The 14,659-nt window shown below is 55.9% G+C and overlaps 4 protein-coding genes across 4 annotated transcripts; 2 read left to right on the top strand and 2 right to left on the bottom strand.

The window, feature by feature from the left end:
* Positions 1-271: 271 nt before the first annotated feature.
* EI97DRAFT_382413 (uncharacterized protein) lies at positions 272-3,265 on the top strand (the record flags this gene model as incomplete). Its single annotated transcript, XM_033795853.1, has 6 exons — positions 272-404; positions 463-1,389; positions 1,439-1,763; positions 1,951-2,046; positions 2,068-2,920; positions 2,987-3,265. The coding sequence occupies 6 exons, from the start codon at positions 272-274 to the stop codon at positions 3,263-3,265; spliced, it is 2,613 nt and encodes an 870-aa protein (XP_033651456.1).
* A 452-nt stretch (positions 3,266-3,717) lies between these two features.
* On the top strand, positions 3,718-4,911 carry EI97DRAFT_435563 (ribosomal protein L11). Its single transcript, XM_033798889.1, has 2 exons — positions 3,718-3,933; positions 4,146-4,911. The coding sequence occupies exons 1-2, from the start codon at positions 3,805-3,807 to the stop codon at positions 4,548-4,550; spliced, it is 534 nt and encodes a 177-aa protein (XP_033651455.1). The 5' UTR covers positions 3,718-3,804; the 3' UTR covers positions 4,551-4,911.
* A 480-nt stretch (positions 4,912-5,391) lies between these two features.
* On the bottom strand, positions 5,392-10,533 carry EI97DRAFT_451977 (uncharacterized protein; the record flags this gene model as incomplete). Its single annotated transcript, XM_033800389.1, has 9 exons — positions 5,392-5,772; positions 5,844-6,215; positions 6,342-6,747; positions 6,805-7,634; positions 7,697-7,780; positions 7,862-8,074; positions 8,847-9,161; positions 9,243-10,424; positions 10,471-10,533. The coding sequence occupies 9 exons, from the start codon at positions 10,531-10,533 to the stop codon at positions 5,392-5,394; spliced, it is 3,846 nt and encodes a 1,281-aa protein (XP_033651454.1).
* Positions 10,534-11,335: 802 nt separating this feature from the next.
* On the bottom strand, positions 11,336-14,462 carry EI97DRAFT_435560 (uncharacterized protein). The gene is made up of 3 exons (XM_033798888.1): positions 13,924-14,462; positions 12,461-13,864; positions 11,336-12,414 (listed from the first exon to the last, which is right to left on the bottom strand). The coding sequence occupies exons 1-3, from the start codon at positions 14,172-14,174 to the stop codon at positions 11,637-11,639; spliced, it is 2,433 nt and encodes an 810-aa protein (XP_033651453.1). The 5' UTR covers positions 14,175-14,462; the 3' UTR covers positions 11,336-11,636.
* Between the last annotated feature and the right edge of the window lie 197 nt (positions 14,463-14,659).

The raw sequence follows: 14,659 nt of genomic DNA, 5'->3' as shown, positions 1-14,659 counted from the left end.
CAGCTTTCCAAGCCGCGAAGGGGAATGAAATTGTATCGAAGGTAGCCGCGAAGCTATTACACATGCTATGTACTGTGTATGGGCAGGATTGGAGATAGTCGCGGCAGGCCGTGATGAAAGTGGGTCCGAAGTGGCTGGTGCGTGGCTTGTAGCGAGGGAAGTCTGGTCTGGTCGCGTTGCGGCCGTGGTCCGTCGCGTCTAACCGCGAACCTCAAATGGCCGCAGCTAGTACATACACAAAACCACATACATATCTATCTTTACACACACCATGGACCGCTCCGAATTGGAAACGCGCTGTAATGCGCTCAGACTGGAGTTGAAGGCTTGGGAAAAAGCGTTTGCAGCAGAACATGAGGGGAGGAAGGCGGGCCGCGAGGATATCAAGGCCGATGCGACGATTTGTATGCACACGACATGTTGGAATCGTTTTGGATGAGAATAACTGACGAATTATGCTAGCTGCAAAATATAAAGAGTACAACAAACTCCGTGACATTCTTTCGGGCAGGTCACAACCTCGAACCCCCTCCAAACGGACCGCGACTCGCAAACCCGCTTCCGACGGGGAGAAGACACCCAAAGCACAGCAGAAGAGCCTCAATGCTACGCCTTTGAAGAGAAAACGTGATTCCGGTGTCAGCTTTGGTGAACTTACTGAAGTGAACGAAAACCTGTCACCACAAGGCCCGGACATGATTGGCCCTACTCCGCAACGCGACGGCATTGTGTTAGGATTGTTCGACCTCCTGCCTACCGAGACTCCGAGTAAGCGTCGCGCAGTATTAGCAGAGGTTGCGCCCAATGTACTTCAGACGCCGAGCAGGAACCTCGAGGTCCCGGAGAGCGAGACGTCTCTACCGCCCGGAAGAGGAGAAAGGACACCACAGTCAATTGGCAAACGGAATTTGCTGGACAGATTCGTAACACCTCAGAAGAGGAAGAGAGGGGAAGAAGGCACGCCCACATCTGCGCTCAAGGGCTTGGCAACGCCCGCCTTTCTGCGGCGCGACGCTGCTCTGGATGTCATCATTGAGGACGATGAACCCACGCCGCGACCTGCGCCCTGGAAACGGCGGGGACTTGGGCGCAGTTTGAGCAGTATGATTCAGTCGTTGAAGAAGCAGGAGGAGGATCGCTTGGACGAGGAGGCGGAGATTATGCGGGAAATGGAAATGGAGGCGGAGGGGATCGTGGTACCTAGGAAGAGTAACGCACCTGAGGTTGTGGTTGAGGATAGTCAGCAGGCCATGCCCTTGGGACCGGATGGGGCTGTTGATTCTGAGGATGAAGGAAATCAGGAGAATGACGATGCGCAGGGTCCGGATGGGCAGCCTAGGAAAGTTTGGAAGAAACGGGGACAGAAGAGGCAGACTCGACGCGTTATTAGTATGTGCATGACGCCGGTTTCTTTCGACCTTTGCTAACATGGCTACAGTGAGACCCAACTTCGTCAAGCCACTGCCAGTCGCTCCCCTGCAAGATGTGCATTCGTCGGAGGAAGATGCCGTTCTGGAGACGCAGCTGGACGGTTTCCATGAAGACACCGGCACGGACGACGACGGTTCGGACTACGATAGCGATGCATCGCACACTCCGAAGAAGAGGAAGACGCAACCTAAGCAGAGCCAAGTAGCGGGTAAGCAGGAGTCCAGCGTCATGGAACCCGTGAAAAAGGTAGCCAGGAAAATCAAAGCCACCGCGCATGCCAATTACAGGAAACTCAAAATCAAGAGCAAAGGAGCCGGAAATGGCGGTAAGAGGTTTGGGCGTCGATGGTGAGAAGTACCAATTGGAGACGAGGAAGCCACTTGGGATCAGCCTTTGTCCTACACAATACCCCTTTGTGGAATGCCTCGGGCGGTCGCACCATGGCTGCTCAAAGTTTTGGGCAGAGAGTAGGCTACACGCTGCTATTGGGACATTGGCTTGTTGGTGGCCGCCTACTAGACATGACATAATCTGTGATATTGTGACCTTCAGACTGTCAGCTGCCAGCAGCCTAGCGGAGAACAATGGGTGTGTGCGGCCTCTTAAGGATAGAAAGTCAATCTAATCCTTCTGAAGTGAATTCCAACTGAAGGCTATGGCATACATTCGAAACAGAATATTCGAAGGTTACAGCTCCACCTGGACGACACCGCGGTACAATCTCACGCCTATCGCCAAGCAGCCCTGCGATGAAGCTCCAACGTCACGTGCGGTCCGAGCTTCACCTTCCACCAGCAAGCGCTCGCCTCGAGCTTTGCAGTCCAGAACCACCACAATATCGCCCGCCACGACCGCTCTCCCAGTCATTTCGCTCACTACCACTGCTTTCGACAACGACCGCACATCCATCCCGCTGGTAATCTCCACAGCAATCAACCCCACCATGGCCGAAGGCGAGATCCACTCGCTCATCAAGCAACTCCACCAATCCCTCCAAACACACAACTACGACTCCGCGCCCTCGCTGCTCTCCCGGGCCAAAGTCGCCCTCCTCTCCCTCAAAGCCCTCATCCCCACCGAAAAGACACCGAGACACCACCTCCAGCTCGCGCGCGAAACCCTCGAACTCGGCGCCATCCTGTCCATCCGCCTCAAGGACCCCGTAGCATTCACGCGGTACTTCCAGCAACTGCAGCCGTTCTACAGCTTACCTCCGTCTGCGCTGCCGCGCGAGGGGTCCCAGGCTAGCAAGATCACAGGGCTGTATCTGCTGTTGCTGCTGAGTGATGGGGATTATGCAGGGTTCCATACGCTCCTGGAGACGCTGGAGATGAACGCGGCGCAGGAGGGGAGGCGGTTGGAGGATGATCGCTATGTGCAGTATCCGGTGAGGTTGGAGCAGGCGTTGATGGAGGGGGCGTACGACAAGGTGTGGGGCGAAACGAAGGGGGAGAGGGTGCCGGGGGAGGAGTTTGCGCTATTCTCTGATGTGAGCCCCGCTGCCATGATTCCTTCTCGTCTGCTATTTGTACATTCACTCTAACACATCATCTAGGTTCTCATCAATACCATCCGCAAGGAAATCGCCTCCTGCAGCGAAAAAGCATACCCCTCCATCCCGATCTCGGACGCCAAATCCCACCTTTTCCTCGACTCCGAGGGTGCCGTCGTCAACTTCGCGCAAGAGTGCGGCTGGGACGTGAAGGACGGACGGATATATTTCCCACAGCAGGAGGAGGAGTATGGTGCTGCGGGGAGGGATGTGCTGGGAAGTAGTGACCAGGTGATTGAGCATACCTTGGGGTATGCTCGGGAACTGGAGACGATTGTTTAGGCGTGAAGATATGCACGTGGTCCGTCGGGGTATGGACAGAGCAGAGGGAGGACGTGGTACTGTACGATCGGATTGTGTGGTCTTGGTGGATGGTGAAGTCCATGGGGGAAACGGGCAAGAGCACGACTTCAGTGTCTAGCAGCTATAGATCAAGACCCAAGCAGTTTCATGACGGCAATGGAACTCATACTAGGGATACACACTGATGTTGAGGTCCTCCACTGACGTAGCACACCACTCTAGCCAAATATGTGAATCTAAGTGGGTACTGGCGAGAATGCGTGACTAGTAGTTCGGCTTCTCGCAATCAACAGATGATAAACCTGCTGTCGGCCTGTATGTTCAAAGGAAAGTAGTAAACAGTTGTAGAACATCTCGGAAGATCGTTACTCCGCCTTCCGACGTCACTCCGACGAGCTCCGCAAAAGTTCCGCGACGCAGAAATACAGAGCGTATCGAAAGCGCGTCCCTCCTTCCCCTCCTTCCCCTCCTTCTCCTTCTTCTTCTTCGAGATCGATATATAAGGAACCTCACTGGCAATGGCAAAGAAGGCGCTGGCAAAGGACCAGATAGTCAAGTTGATTGTGGGCGCGGGACAGGCGAGTCCGAGTCCGCCGGTCGGTCCGGCGCTGGGAAGTAAAGGTGTGAAGAGCATGGATTTCTGCAAGGTATGTACCTCTTTTTCTCAGTCAGGAGTAGGTGGGTTCGAGGAGGGGAAGGAAGAGGAAGAACCGCCAATTGAGGTGTCCGGAGGACCAAACCCGCGAGGAACCAACGAGCGCATGATTGAGCAGCGAGACGAAGGACGCGATGCAGGCGAAGCAGCCTCACAACCCATATTCACAATATAGATAACTTCCATCCGCTAACCCTCTCCCAGGAATTCAACGCCCGTACCGCGCATTACATCCCCGGCACGCCCATCCCCGCGCGCATCACCGTCCGCCCAGACCGGAGTTTCCACTTCTCCCTCCGCACGCCCCCGACCGCCACGCTCCTCCTCTCCGCCGCCGGTGTCCTGCCCACAAAATCCAAAGTCCGCGGCGCGGGCAACGTGCCGGGCCCCATGAACAACCACGAGGGCGCAAAGGGCAAGACGAGCACGAGTTCGCCTACGGCGGGGAACGCGACGCTCGGGACCGTGGGCACGGTGAGCTTGAAGCATGTATATGAGATTGCGCGGATCAAGCAGGAGGAGGGGAGGTTGAAGGGGTTGAGTCTCGAGGGGTTGTGTAGGAGTGTTGTGGGGCAGGCGGGGAGTTTGGGGGTTGTGGTCGTGCCGTAGGTCTTTGGATGGTTTGTTGGATGGTGTAAGACGTTTGTTTTTGGAGACTTGGGGAAGAAGAGGGGGGTTCAATTCGGAAAGGACGGAATGGGATTGAAACGGAAAGAGATGAGGAAATGTAAGGGCAATGCGCGCGGGCCGGACAACGCGATTGGAGTGGTTTGCATGAGAGGGGGCATGGAGCTCCTTGTATCCGCCGCCCTATCCTGCCCTGAGAAGAGAGGACTTTTCTGTGGGATCTAAAGAAGCATCGACGTATGAGTCGTCGGAAACGTGCCGGGGTATACCCTTTTTATTCTTTTAGGTTACTGTATCAAAGCATGTATAAAATAGAAGTACAAAGACCATCATTTTCATCGACACTAACAGGTTCGATTCAATACTTGTCGTTCAGGGTGAGAGGATGAAAAAGAATAATGTGATTGGTTAAACACGATGAGTGGTGCTATCGTCTTCTGATATTCCCATGTAGAATCGATACCCTGTCACAGGGCTATCTCCTGGCTATACTTAGCGTGCTTTTCGACAGATAACCTGCATCATGTGAAAAATACTCTTACTCTTCCTCCAAAAGATCGGTACTCTAAGAATACACAGATAAATCCCTCCCCTCCCATTCCCACAGAAGGCGTAGCGACCCGCGCCGCTACTGCCCATCGTCGGCTGTTGTACAAAATAATCATATACCCCATGTTTTGGCACTCTCCATGCCAAAACCCATACCCTTCCCGAAGGAATGAAATAGACACCCGCCTAACCCCTTCTGGTCAAAATCCCATGCGAGATCCACGGGGTGCCGACATATAAATAAAGAACGTTCCTCCTACTCCATGGATCGACCCTACTGAGCAAACCCATAAATCCCCCCCTGCTCCTGAAACCGTAACTGATACTCCCTCAGATCCGCCCAAGCTCTCAACTCGCTCTCCTCATCCATCATGGGCGCCACCGGCGCACCCGCCCCATTACTCCCGTTTTGCTGCTGGTGCTGCTGGTGCTGCACAAAGCCTTCACCGGGGGTTTGGCCCGCCACGGCGCCCCCGGGATTCACGCGCTCCAGTCGAGCGAGGATGCCGAGGAATTTGTGCAGGTACTCTTGGTTTTGCTGGGATATGGTGGTGGAGGCGCGCGAGGGAGACGAGGAGGAGGAGGGGTGGCGGGGCGAGAGGAGCGTGGATGCGATTTGGCGGATCTTCTGTATCTGTGCGATAAGATTTGTTAGCTGAGTTCTCAGAGATTGCGCGCAACGAGGGGAGGGAGGTGTGGTATTAGAAAGGCGGAACGGGGACTCACAAAACTGTCCGCATTCGGCTCCATGTTCACCATGTCAATGCTCCCCAGCACCACCAATAGATCCTTAATCACCTGCTCCCTTTCCACGCCCATCTCCTCTTCCAGCCTTCGCGCCGCATCTTCTTGCTGCTGCTGCTGCTGCTGCTGTTCCGCCGCACCCCCAGGGACCAGTCGATCCAGTCCAGCCGCTACATCCGCCCGACCGCCCTCCTCTTCCACCTTCACCGACTTGCCCTGCTGCTCCCGTTCTCGATGTTTCTCCAGCAGCGTAAAGTACTTCTCCACCAAGTAGGACCGAATGCTCAAATGACTGGCGTAAATATTCGCCTTCTGAATCTCGTACTGCGCCGCTCTTCTCGCTCCGGGATCCTGCTGCATCGCCCCCATTCCCCCTACTGCATCTCCCGGACCAGAGCCACCACCACCACCGCTCCCATTCCCCGTGGCACCACCCCCCAACGCCGCCTCCAACGCCGCCGCCGCCGCTTCGTCCCTTACATGTCCATACTCGGGCATGGGCGGGTAGTACGGCTGCCGTCTCTGTCCAAACCGCCCATTGACGCTATCCTGCGGCATCACCTTCAGCACCTCGGGTATATCCACGAGGACCTGTTTCACGCTCTTGAGACTGTGCTCCAGGATGCGCTGCTGGCGGTCCCAGTCAAAGAGCTCGTCAGAGCCGAATGCCATTTCCGCCGTAGAGAGGGCGGCGTAGGACGAGTAGATGCGGACGTTGATGTTGAAGCCGGCGAGGAGCGGCACGACGTGCGGGGGTTGGGGGAGGATGTGGTCTGGGTAGATGAAGGGGTCGTCGATTTCGGCGGGGAGAGGAGGGAGGGGTTCCGACGGTGTCGAAGGGAGGATGGTGAGTTCGCCGAAGGAGGCGCCGAGTTGTTGCATGGTGCTGGATGGTAATGTTAGTAAGGCTACATGCCCATGACACGTAGGGAATTCATCTCACCGAGCACCAACAAAGACGGTCCAAAACAGCCTCCGCCCAATCTGCTCCGTAATCTTATCCAGCTTCAACTCCTTACTCCCCTCGTAATCCGGCCCATTCGACCCCAACGCCCCTGGCACACCCCCCAGAAACGTGTATCCCTGCTCACTCGCCTTGTGCAAGCCCAGCGCCCGCAGAACCGTAAGACACTCGCCAAAATACAGCCTCAGTTGCCGCCACTGGAACGTGTACGCGCCCGCCAGGCCGAGGAAGTAGCTCGTGCATGCGTCGTAGACGTTCAGCGACGGGCTGTCGAGGTAGCCGGGCCCGCGGGCTTGGGCGCATACTTCGCGGCATTTGTCTACGAGGGCGAGGTGCGAGGGGTAGTGGTCGCGCGTCTGCATCTTGAGATGGAGCCGCGGTTTCCTGGGGAACGAGGCGACCAGACAAGCGATCATGGCGGAGAGGAGGGCCAGGAACGGCGGATTCGTGTAGTCCTCGCGTCTCTCCCATGCTTCTCTGAATGACGGCTCGTGCGGGAACGGACATAGCGGGTGTATATGGGTGAAGAAATCGTCGATAAGGGCATTCATGGTCGGGACGGGGCATATTGACTCGGCGGACAGCTGTTGCGGGGCGTGCGAGGAGAGTTGGGCGAGGGCATGGGCGGCATTGGTTGGGGAGGCAGGAGTTGAAGGTCCAGAGCCACCGTCTGTTCCGTCGAGACGGCGCTTCTTCTTGATGGCTTCGGCGTGGCGGTTGGGCGGGCCGCGACGACGACTGGGGCGGTCGAAGGTACATGGGATCTCGAGGGCGGCGCAGGCTCTACATGGTGGGCCGGATTCATCGCACTGGTTTTCTTCGTGTTAGATCTGTCCGCCACAGAGAGAGAAAGTTAGGACCCCACCTTTACTTTCCGTATACTGCACGAATCGCACGCCTTCCTCAATCGATTCGGCCTCTGCTGCTGAGCCTGCTGCTGCAAATGCGGCAACGGCTGGAACTGATGCGGTAATTCCTGCGGTTGCTGCGGCGCCGCTGGCGGTGGTGGTGGTGGTGGTGGAGGGCCAACGCCTACATGATTGCGCGCGTCACTCAGCGCATGCGTCGCCTGGTGCGCCTGCTGCTGGAGGACATCGCCCAAGCTCTCGAGCTTGGGGTACAGGCTCTGCGGACTGTATGGGAGTTGGGGTGGTGCTGACTGTGGCGCCTGAGATGGGGACGTCTGGTGCGGGTGCGGAGTATCGTTCCACGGCGCGAAGGGTTCGTCGGACGGAGGTGGAGGGGGGTACTGGGACGACATTTGGTGGAGGTATGCTGGTTTGAGCTGCCAACTGGTGACGTGCGCCCGGAGGGGAGTCGGCGCGGGGAGGAGCTAGCTCTACCTGTGGGTGTGGTTGACCAGAGAGACTGGTCGCGGTGTCAGAGGGTATCTGGACGCGTCTCGCTATTCAGGTGCGCCGAGGCCGTCATGGGATGGACGGAGAAAAGGAAAAGTCGGTCACGCCGCGCGGGTGCGCGCGCGTTTCCAGGGCGGATCTGGTGAGGTTGCTGGGGATGGAGCTCTTTGATGGGGGTTGGGGAAGCTGAGGTGTGAGAACTTTGAAAAAAAGTACGTCACACGCCACTTTTACTGAGAGCTACAAATTCCGCGTCGAGGCAACTCCACGCTGTATAAATGGGTGTTGCCGCATCCTTGAAAGCTTTCTTGGTTGGGAGTGAGGGTAAATTATGTTTCTGTACGGTAAATTCCTTGCATGGAAACCAAGTCGTAGTCAAGTGTAAATGCCCATATTTCCCATGTCCCCTTCCCCAAGCCTCAGACTATGGAGCACATGCTTCCGTTTAACAAAGTCCCTAAGGGTATCTTGACTCCAAGCTAAATCGCAGCAAAACATGTCCAGATCGATGTTCATCTCTCCATCCACCCCTCAAACCTCCGTCATATCATCACTCCCCATATCGTCCTGCACCGGCGGGGGCAAACTCCTCAAGCCATAATCCAGCACATCACTCTTCGGCCCTGCATCGATAAATTTCCTCAGACACCATCCGATTTGCACCGCCACGGGCTTCTCCGTGCCCAGCGGATCCACCTGCTTCCCCTTTACAAAGATAATTTGATTAGGGCTCTCTTCGCGCTCGTAGATCTTATTCGAGGTGCCGAAAGCAATGATTGCGAGTTTGGAATACCGGCGCGACTGTGATGCGGAGGAGGACGCCGCCACGGCTTTGGAGTGTTTGACGAATGTGGTTTGGGCAAGGCGTTGAAGGTTGTGTTCGTAGATTTTGCGTGGCAGCTTCTCGGAGAGGGGGTCGTGGGCCGGCCAGGTGGTGATGTTGAGGGTGACGAGGTTGGGCAGGTCGGTAAGGCAGGTCTACATGGAGGGCGTATTATTAGCACCATTCCCACTCTCGCAGATGGAAAGTCAATGGACAGCCGATATGGGAAGTCTTACCTCGAAGTCGGCATACATGCCTTGCTTCAACGCCGTGACGACGGCAGGTGGAAACGCCACTGACAACTGCTCCAACTTATTGCAGTTCTTGCAGATGTCGCTGAACGCAGGATAGTTGAAAAACAGCTCCGTCTCGCCCTCGTCGGGTCTCATATGCACATGCACATTCAGCGTCTTGAGCGTTTTGGAATGCCGCACAATACCAGCGGCCGCGGGCATCTCTCTTCCGCATAGGATATCGATAGTCAACTCCTTCAAGCCCGAAACGAGGCACAGGAACCCGTCCAGGGCACTGAGACCGTCTTGCTCGTGATTATCGAAATGCTTGAATTCCAGCTTCTCCAGCTTATTCGGAAGCTGTGCGCTCTTCGACAAGGCGGCGAACAGAGCATCGGCTCCCGGACAGCTATGTATCCCAATCGACGAGACGGTCCGGAAATCAATCACCTTGCAGAACGTATCCGCCGCATACCTCAGACTGATTTTGTGGAGATAAACCTTCTTCAAGGCCAAGGGCACACACTTGTCAAACGGCTGCATATGCGCGAATATAGTCGAAGTAATCAACCCTGGGCCAGTGCTCGAATCGCTCAACTCACGCTCGGAAAGTGGGTTTGGCCCTTGGTTAGGATTCTGATCAAAGTTGGCGTGCAGGGTGAGGTTCTCCAGCTTCGGCGATTTCTTGAGGAGCAAGTGGCAGTAATCGAGGACCTGGCGGTTATCCGGGTACAGCCCGAGCTTGGTGACGTTCTGGAAGACGTCGTCAAAGTTTGGAATCTTTTGGATCTCGTCTATGGCGTTCTTGTCCAGCGCGATTGCCTCGAGCCACTTCATCCGTTTTTGTTTCTTGTACAGCAATATCAGATTGTCCGCGGAGAAGGCCGACCAGGGATGCCATGAGAACCGCTCGAGTGTGTTTTCGGGGAGGAGCTCGAGTATCATGCGCACGGCGAAGTTTGCCTGAACTTCCTGGTTACATTTGTCCGGCACGTCCGCGAGGTACAGCTCGAGGTTCTTGATGTGCTGGAGGCCGATGTTTTTAGGGCTGAGGAAGGCTGCTAGGCGGGTGTCGTTGGGGGAGCCAAGGTCGAGCTCGACTTCGTAGTATAGTTCGCGGACAGCAATCTCGTGCAGCTGCTTGCAAACAAGGGCGAGGTTTCTGAGGTCTGTAGGTCGGAGGATCTGGGTGGTCAGAATCGTCTGGGGGGAATGTGGTGTAGGAACCTACATGTTGAACGATGTTCGTCTTGATCTCTACAGAGAGGTCCATGAAAGTGAGTGGTTGCGCCATCTCGAGCCGCTGCTCTGCTGCACTTGGCTTGGAGGAGGGGAGCGATATGGAATGGACACTTGGGAGTGAACAGCGTGATTGCTATTTGATAGTATCTACAAGGACAATCGTCCGTGTAGCAGCTAGCTAGATCAAGTGAGTGTGCAAGTCGAAAAGAAACGAAAGCTGTCGCAGCCCGTCCGTGCGTGCGTGCGTGGGGAACGGTGATGGCTGGCGTGTGGGTGTGAAGGATGCCGGGACCGCGCACATAGATCAAGGTATAAAAAGAGAGCTCCTGGACATGGCCGCCGCCGAGCTGCTGCCTTGGGGACAAGAGCAACAAGCCTCGCTGCTGGGTTGCGTGTCAGCCGCTGCGACGAGCTGCTGGACTGCTGGACGTGCAGATTGAAACAGCAAATGGTTGTTCAATGTTGCTGGCTTGGGAACCAGCATCGTGAATGCGCCTGCACCGCCACACTGCCACACTGCCACACATTACAAGGGGGGTTCAGACAGAGTACTGCGGCTTTCCACGTCCGAGTGAACATTTGGCTGCAATTCCTCTGTAGGTAGAATTACCTACCTAGCACAAGTTAACTAGCTACAACTTAATAATATAAGAGGTAGAGTTTTCTTTTTAGAATATACTACTTTTTATAGAGGTGCGCTATAAAGCTAATTGCAGGACCTCCTATATCGCTGCGCCTGTTAGCTGGTCAAATTAGATATACAAATAGAAAACGGCAGTACAGAGGAAGTGCATGGGGGGGTTCAGTCGGACGTGAAAAGATGAAGTACAGCTTCATTCTTGGACAGAGGATTCAGGCAGCAAAGGAAAGCTTGTATTTGCCAAGGCAGGCGTAGTCGGATAGTGAATTGATTCGGTATTGCTCCAACGACGTCCCGGTCTCAATGCCCATATGCCCATGCCATGCCTTGCCATGCCATGCCTGCTTCAAGCTAACTTGTCTCTACAAAGGAGAGATTACAATAGATTGCCCGCGACATGCCGCAGTAGCCCTTCCCGAACGCCCAAATGCCAAACACCTCGCTATGCAGCTTCAAAGAGCGAACGAAAAGCAGACGTCACCCAACGACCACCCCAATTGCAACGACAGGCGCTTCTATGCCTCGTCGTCGGTCGCCTCAAACTGCGCCAACATCTCCGCCTCGAGCCCATCGTCGTAGTCGTCGTCTGCCACGTCCAAACCCGTGGGCTTGACCGCATTCTCCTCCTCTCCCTGTTCCTCCTCGGGCCCCGTTGTCTCTGGACTAGGGAGGCCAGACGACCTGTCCGCACTGACGACGTTCGTCAGCGACGACACGCGCTCCATGGTGCGCCTCTTCCTCCTCTGTAGACGCGACGTGCCACCAGCGCTTGCATCGCTCTCTTCAGCACCGCTTTCATCCGCCGTGACCATGACCCTCTTTCTCTTCCTCGTCGACTGCTTGCTGTCCGTTGTCCTGGTGCTGTTGTCCGACCGGACGCTATCCGAGTCGGAGTTGTTCTCGTCCTCCGAATCATCCGTCTCATTCATGAATGCTTCGAATTCGTCGTCGACACTCTTCCACTGATCTGGAGACATGCTCAGCGGCAGATCCTCATCCGCCCCTTCGTCCCCAGAGGCACCTACATCCGTGTCTTCCAGATCATCCAGAGGAGAGTCGCCTCGCTCACCAGGCTCGAGCTCGATCAGGTAAGGCGCTTCGTCGACATGCTCCCACCGTGTGCAGCACTGGAACATCCAATCCACGTTCACAATTTTGATGTGCTGATAGCGCGCTGCCTTCTTCACTTTGCTGGTTCTCCGTTCCGGATTAGCAATGAGATGCGTCGTGCGTCTGTTTACATTGAGCGCCACTTCGGCACCAAAACTCTTGACCCACAACGCCAAATCAGATCTAACACGTCAGTAGGGGGCGCAAGGTTAGTTACGGGTCCACATACGTTTGCACATCCATACCCAGGGGAATGATGCCAGAGAAGACTATCGTGCAGCCATCCAGCACCTCTCGCTTCATCCGCGGCATCAAATCCTTGATATCCGGGACAAACTCCGTAATCCGTTTCTTAGGACTGCCTTTGAGTTCAGCGACACGGCCGCCAGCGGGAACCCGCTTCTTCGCGCGGTACTCGTCGTAGAACTTCTGGTGTACAGCCTTCAGATTCCGCTCAATGACCTCGATGCCCGTGTCGTCATTGTTGAGGAGACTATGGCGATGCTTGGAGTGAGGCGTTTCTTCTGTGATTCCGTTTTCGGCATTGGCCCCCTCCTCAGTGCGATCTCTTTCCCCTGCTTCCTCGTCCTCCTTGTCCAATTCCAGCTGCTTCTGCAGCAAAGGCCGCTCGGTTTGTTGACTCTGAATCACCTTTTCCTGCTCCTTCACCTGCTCTTCCAAAACCTCCGGGTGACCTTCGCTTCCCATAGACAACAGCTGTTGCTCCAGCTCCGTGAGCTCACCATTGGTCGCTTCTGTGGGCCCAGGCTCGGCGGGTTTACCAGCGACAGAGAACGTCGGAGCGGGAGCAGCACTCTCCTGTCCAGCCCCTTCTTCTTCCTTTGGAGCGGCCTCGATCCGGGCACCCTTGGCAGTCGTGGTAATGAGCTCCTGTTGCTTGGGCAAGAAGCTAGCATTGATATCTCCAGCGCCAGGGAAGAAGTTGAAAACGGGCACTCTGATCAAATTGTCACTATAGTGCCATATGTCCGCCCTGTCGTCAATGATGACGACCATGTCCGTATTGGTAGGGAACAGCCGGTGGAGACTCTTTAGCTTGTCCGTGTAGTTCTCGTCACGACTGAGTATCCTGTCGCCAAAGTACCTGCCATCTGGATCGATGATCTTGGCGACGGCTTGCGCATATGCGCGTGTCGCCATGGTGTAGATGTGCATCTCGTACAGGCTCGACATCCTCTCCAGGAACTCCTTCAAGCCGGGGCGCATCTTGACATAGTACCAGTTGGCAGCGACATGGGCGACGTTGTCGTCGGCCAGCTGGAAGCTCTGTACATCTTTGACGGCCTCATAGTTTGGATTCTCCGGATCGGCCTGCCATTCTGCGACGGTGCGCTCGCACGTCGTGTGAATGACGGTCTGGTCGAGGTCGACAATCAGGGACAGCTTCCTGGCTTGTAACAACCTTGCCTTGGCCTCCTCGTCGGCGCGACCGGCCTCCTTCTCGCTGACAAGCAGAGCCACATTGTTGTGCGTCATGTTGATGGTCGCGCGCTCCGAGTTGCGCTGGACGGTCAGGTAATCGACTGTGGTCATGTCCTTCCCGCAATTGGCGCAGAGGCCGCCGAACTGGACTTCGTGGGAGCATGGCTCGTCGATTTCGGCGATGTTGACTCTGCGCGCAAAACGTAAGTATCGGATCATGTCAGAGGAATACTGCGCGACTCGGCTTACCCAGGACGTTCAATGAGGGTGCCTGGCTTCACGAACCATTCGCTAACGGTCCCATCGTTGGGGGAGTTGAAGCGCTCGGGGAAGCGCTTCTTGACCTCCTTCAGCTCGCCATACTTGTCCGCCTCGCTCACAACCGTCTCGTAGGAATACTTGAAGAGGGGCGCGGAGCGCTTGATCTCTTCACCCTGCTTGCAGAGGAGCTCGACAATGGTAATGGGGTAGCGCAAGTGGGGGGGCGAACGGATCCTCATTCCTCATCACGCGCGCCGGGCGGGTCGGAGCTCGAATGAAGCTTGGGGAACAGGAGCGCTGTGTGCGCGGCGTCGAGCTGGGTACTGGTGTTTGTAGGACCAACGGGCTATGGATTCGCAACTCGAGAATCGGCGAATGAACCGTCACAGGTGCGCGTTGTTGAAGGGAGATGGAAGGGGGAATCGTGGGCGCAGTTGGATGCCAAGACGTGCGCGTCAACTTTTGGTGTGGGGGGTTCCGTGCGTGGTTGCGGCGTGAATGCTGGAGCTTCGTGGGTTGCGAAGGGGGGCCGGAGGGGGGAGGGGGCGGAGCGAGCTCCTTATAAAAGTACGAGACCGGGGGTCCACCTTTGCGCTAGCTTGAATTAGCATAGCTGAGGAGCAGGGGGGGCATGATGCTCAAAGTGAACTTCAACCACGGGCACCAAGGAACAAAGGGCACAAACCAGCCCAGGCTGTACACGGTGCGCGGTACCCGTTGGGCA

This window comes from Westerdykella ornata, assembly GCF_010094085.1.
Source record: "Westerdykella ornata strain CBS 379.55 unplaced genomic scaffold EI97scaffold_23, whole genome shotgun sequence".
Taxonomy (NCBI): domain Eukaryota; kingdom Fungi; phylum Ascomycota; class Dothideomycetes; order Pleosporales; family Sporormiaceae; genus Westerdykella; species Westerdykella ornata.
Note: the sequence above shows the minus strand (reverse complement) of the source record. Positions and strands in the feature narration are given on the sequence as shown.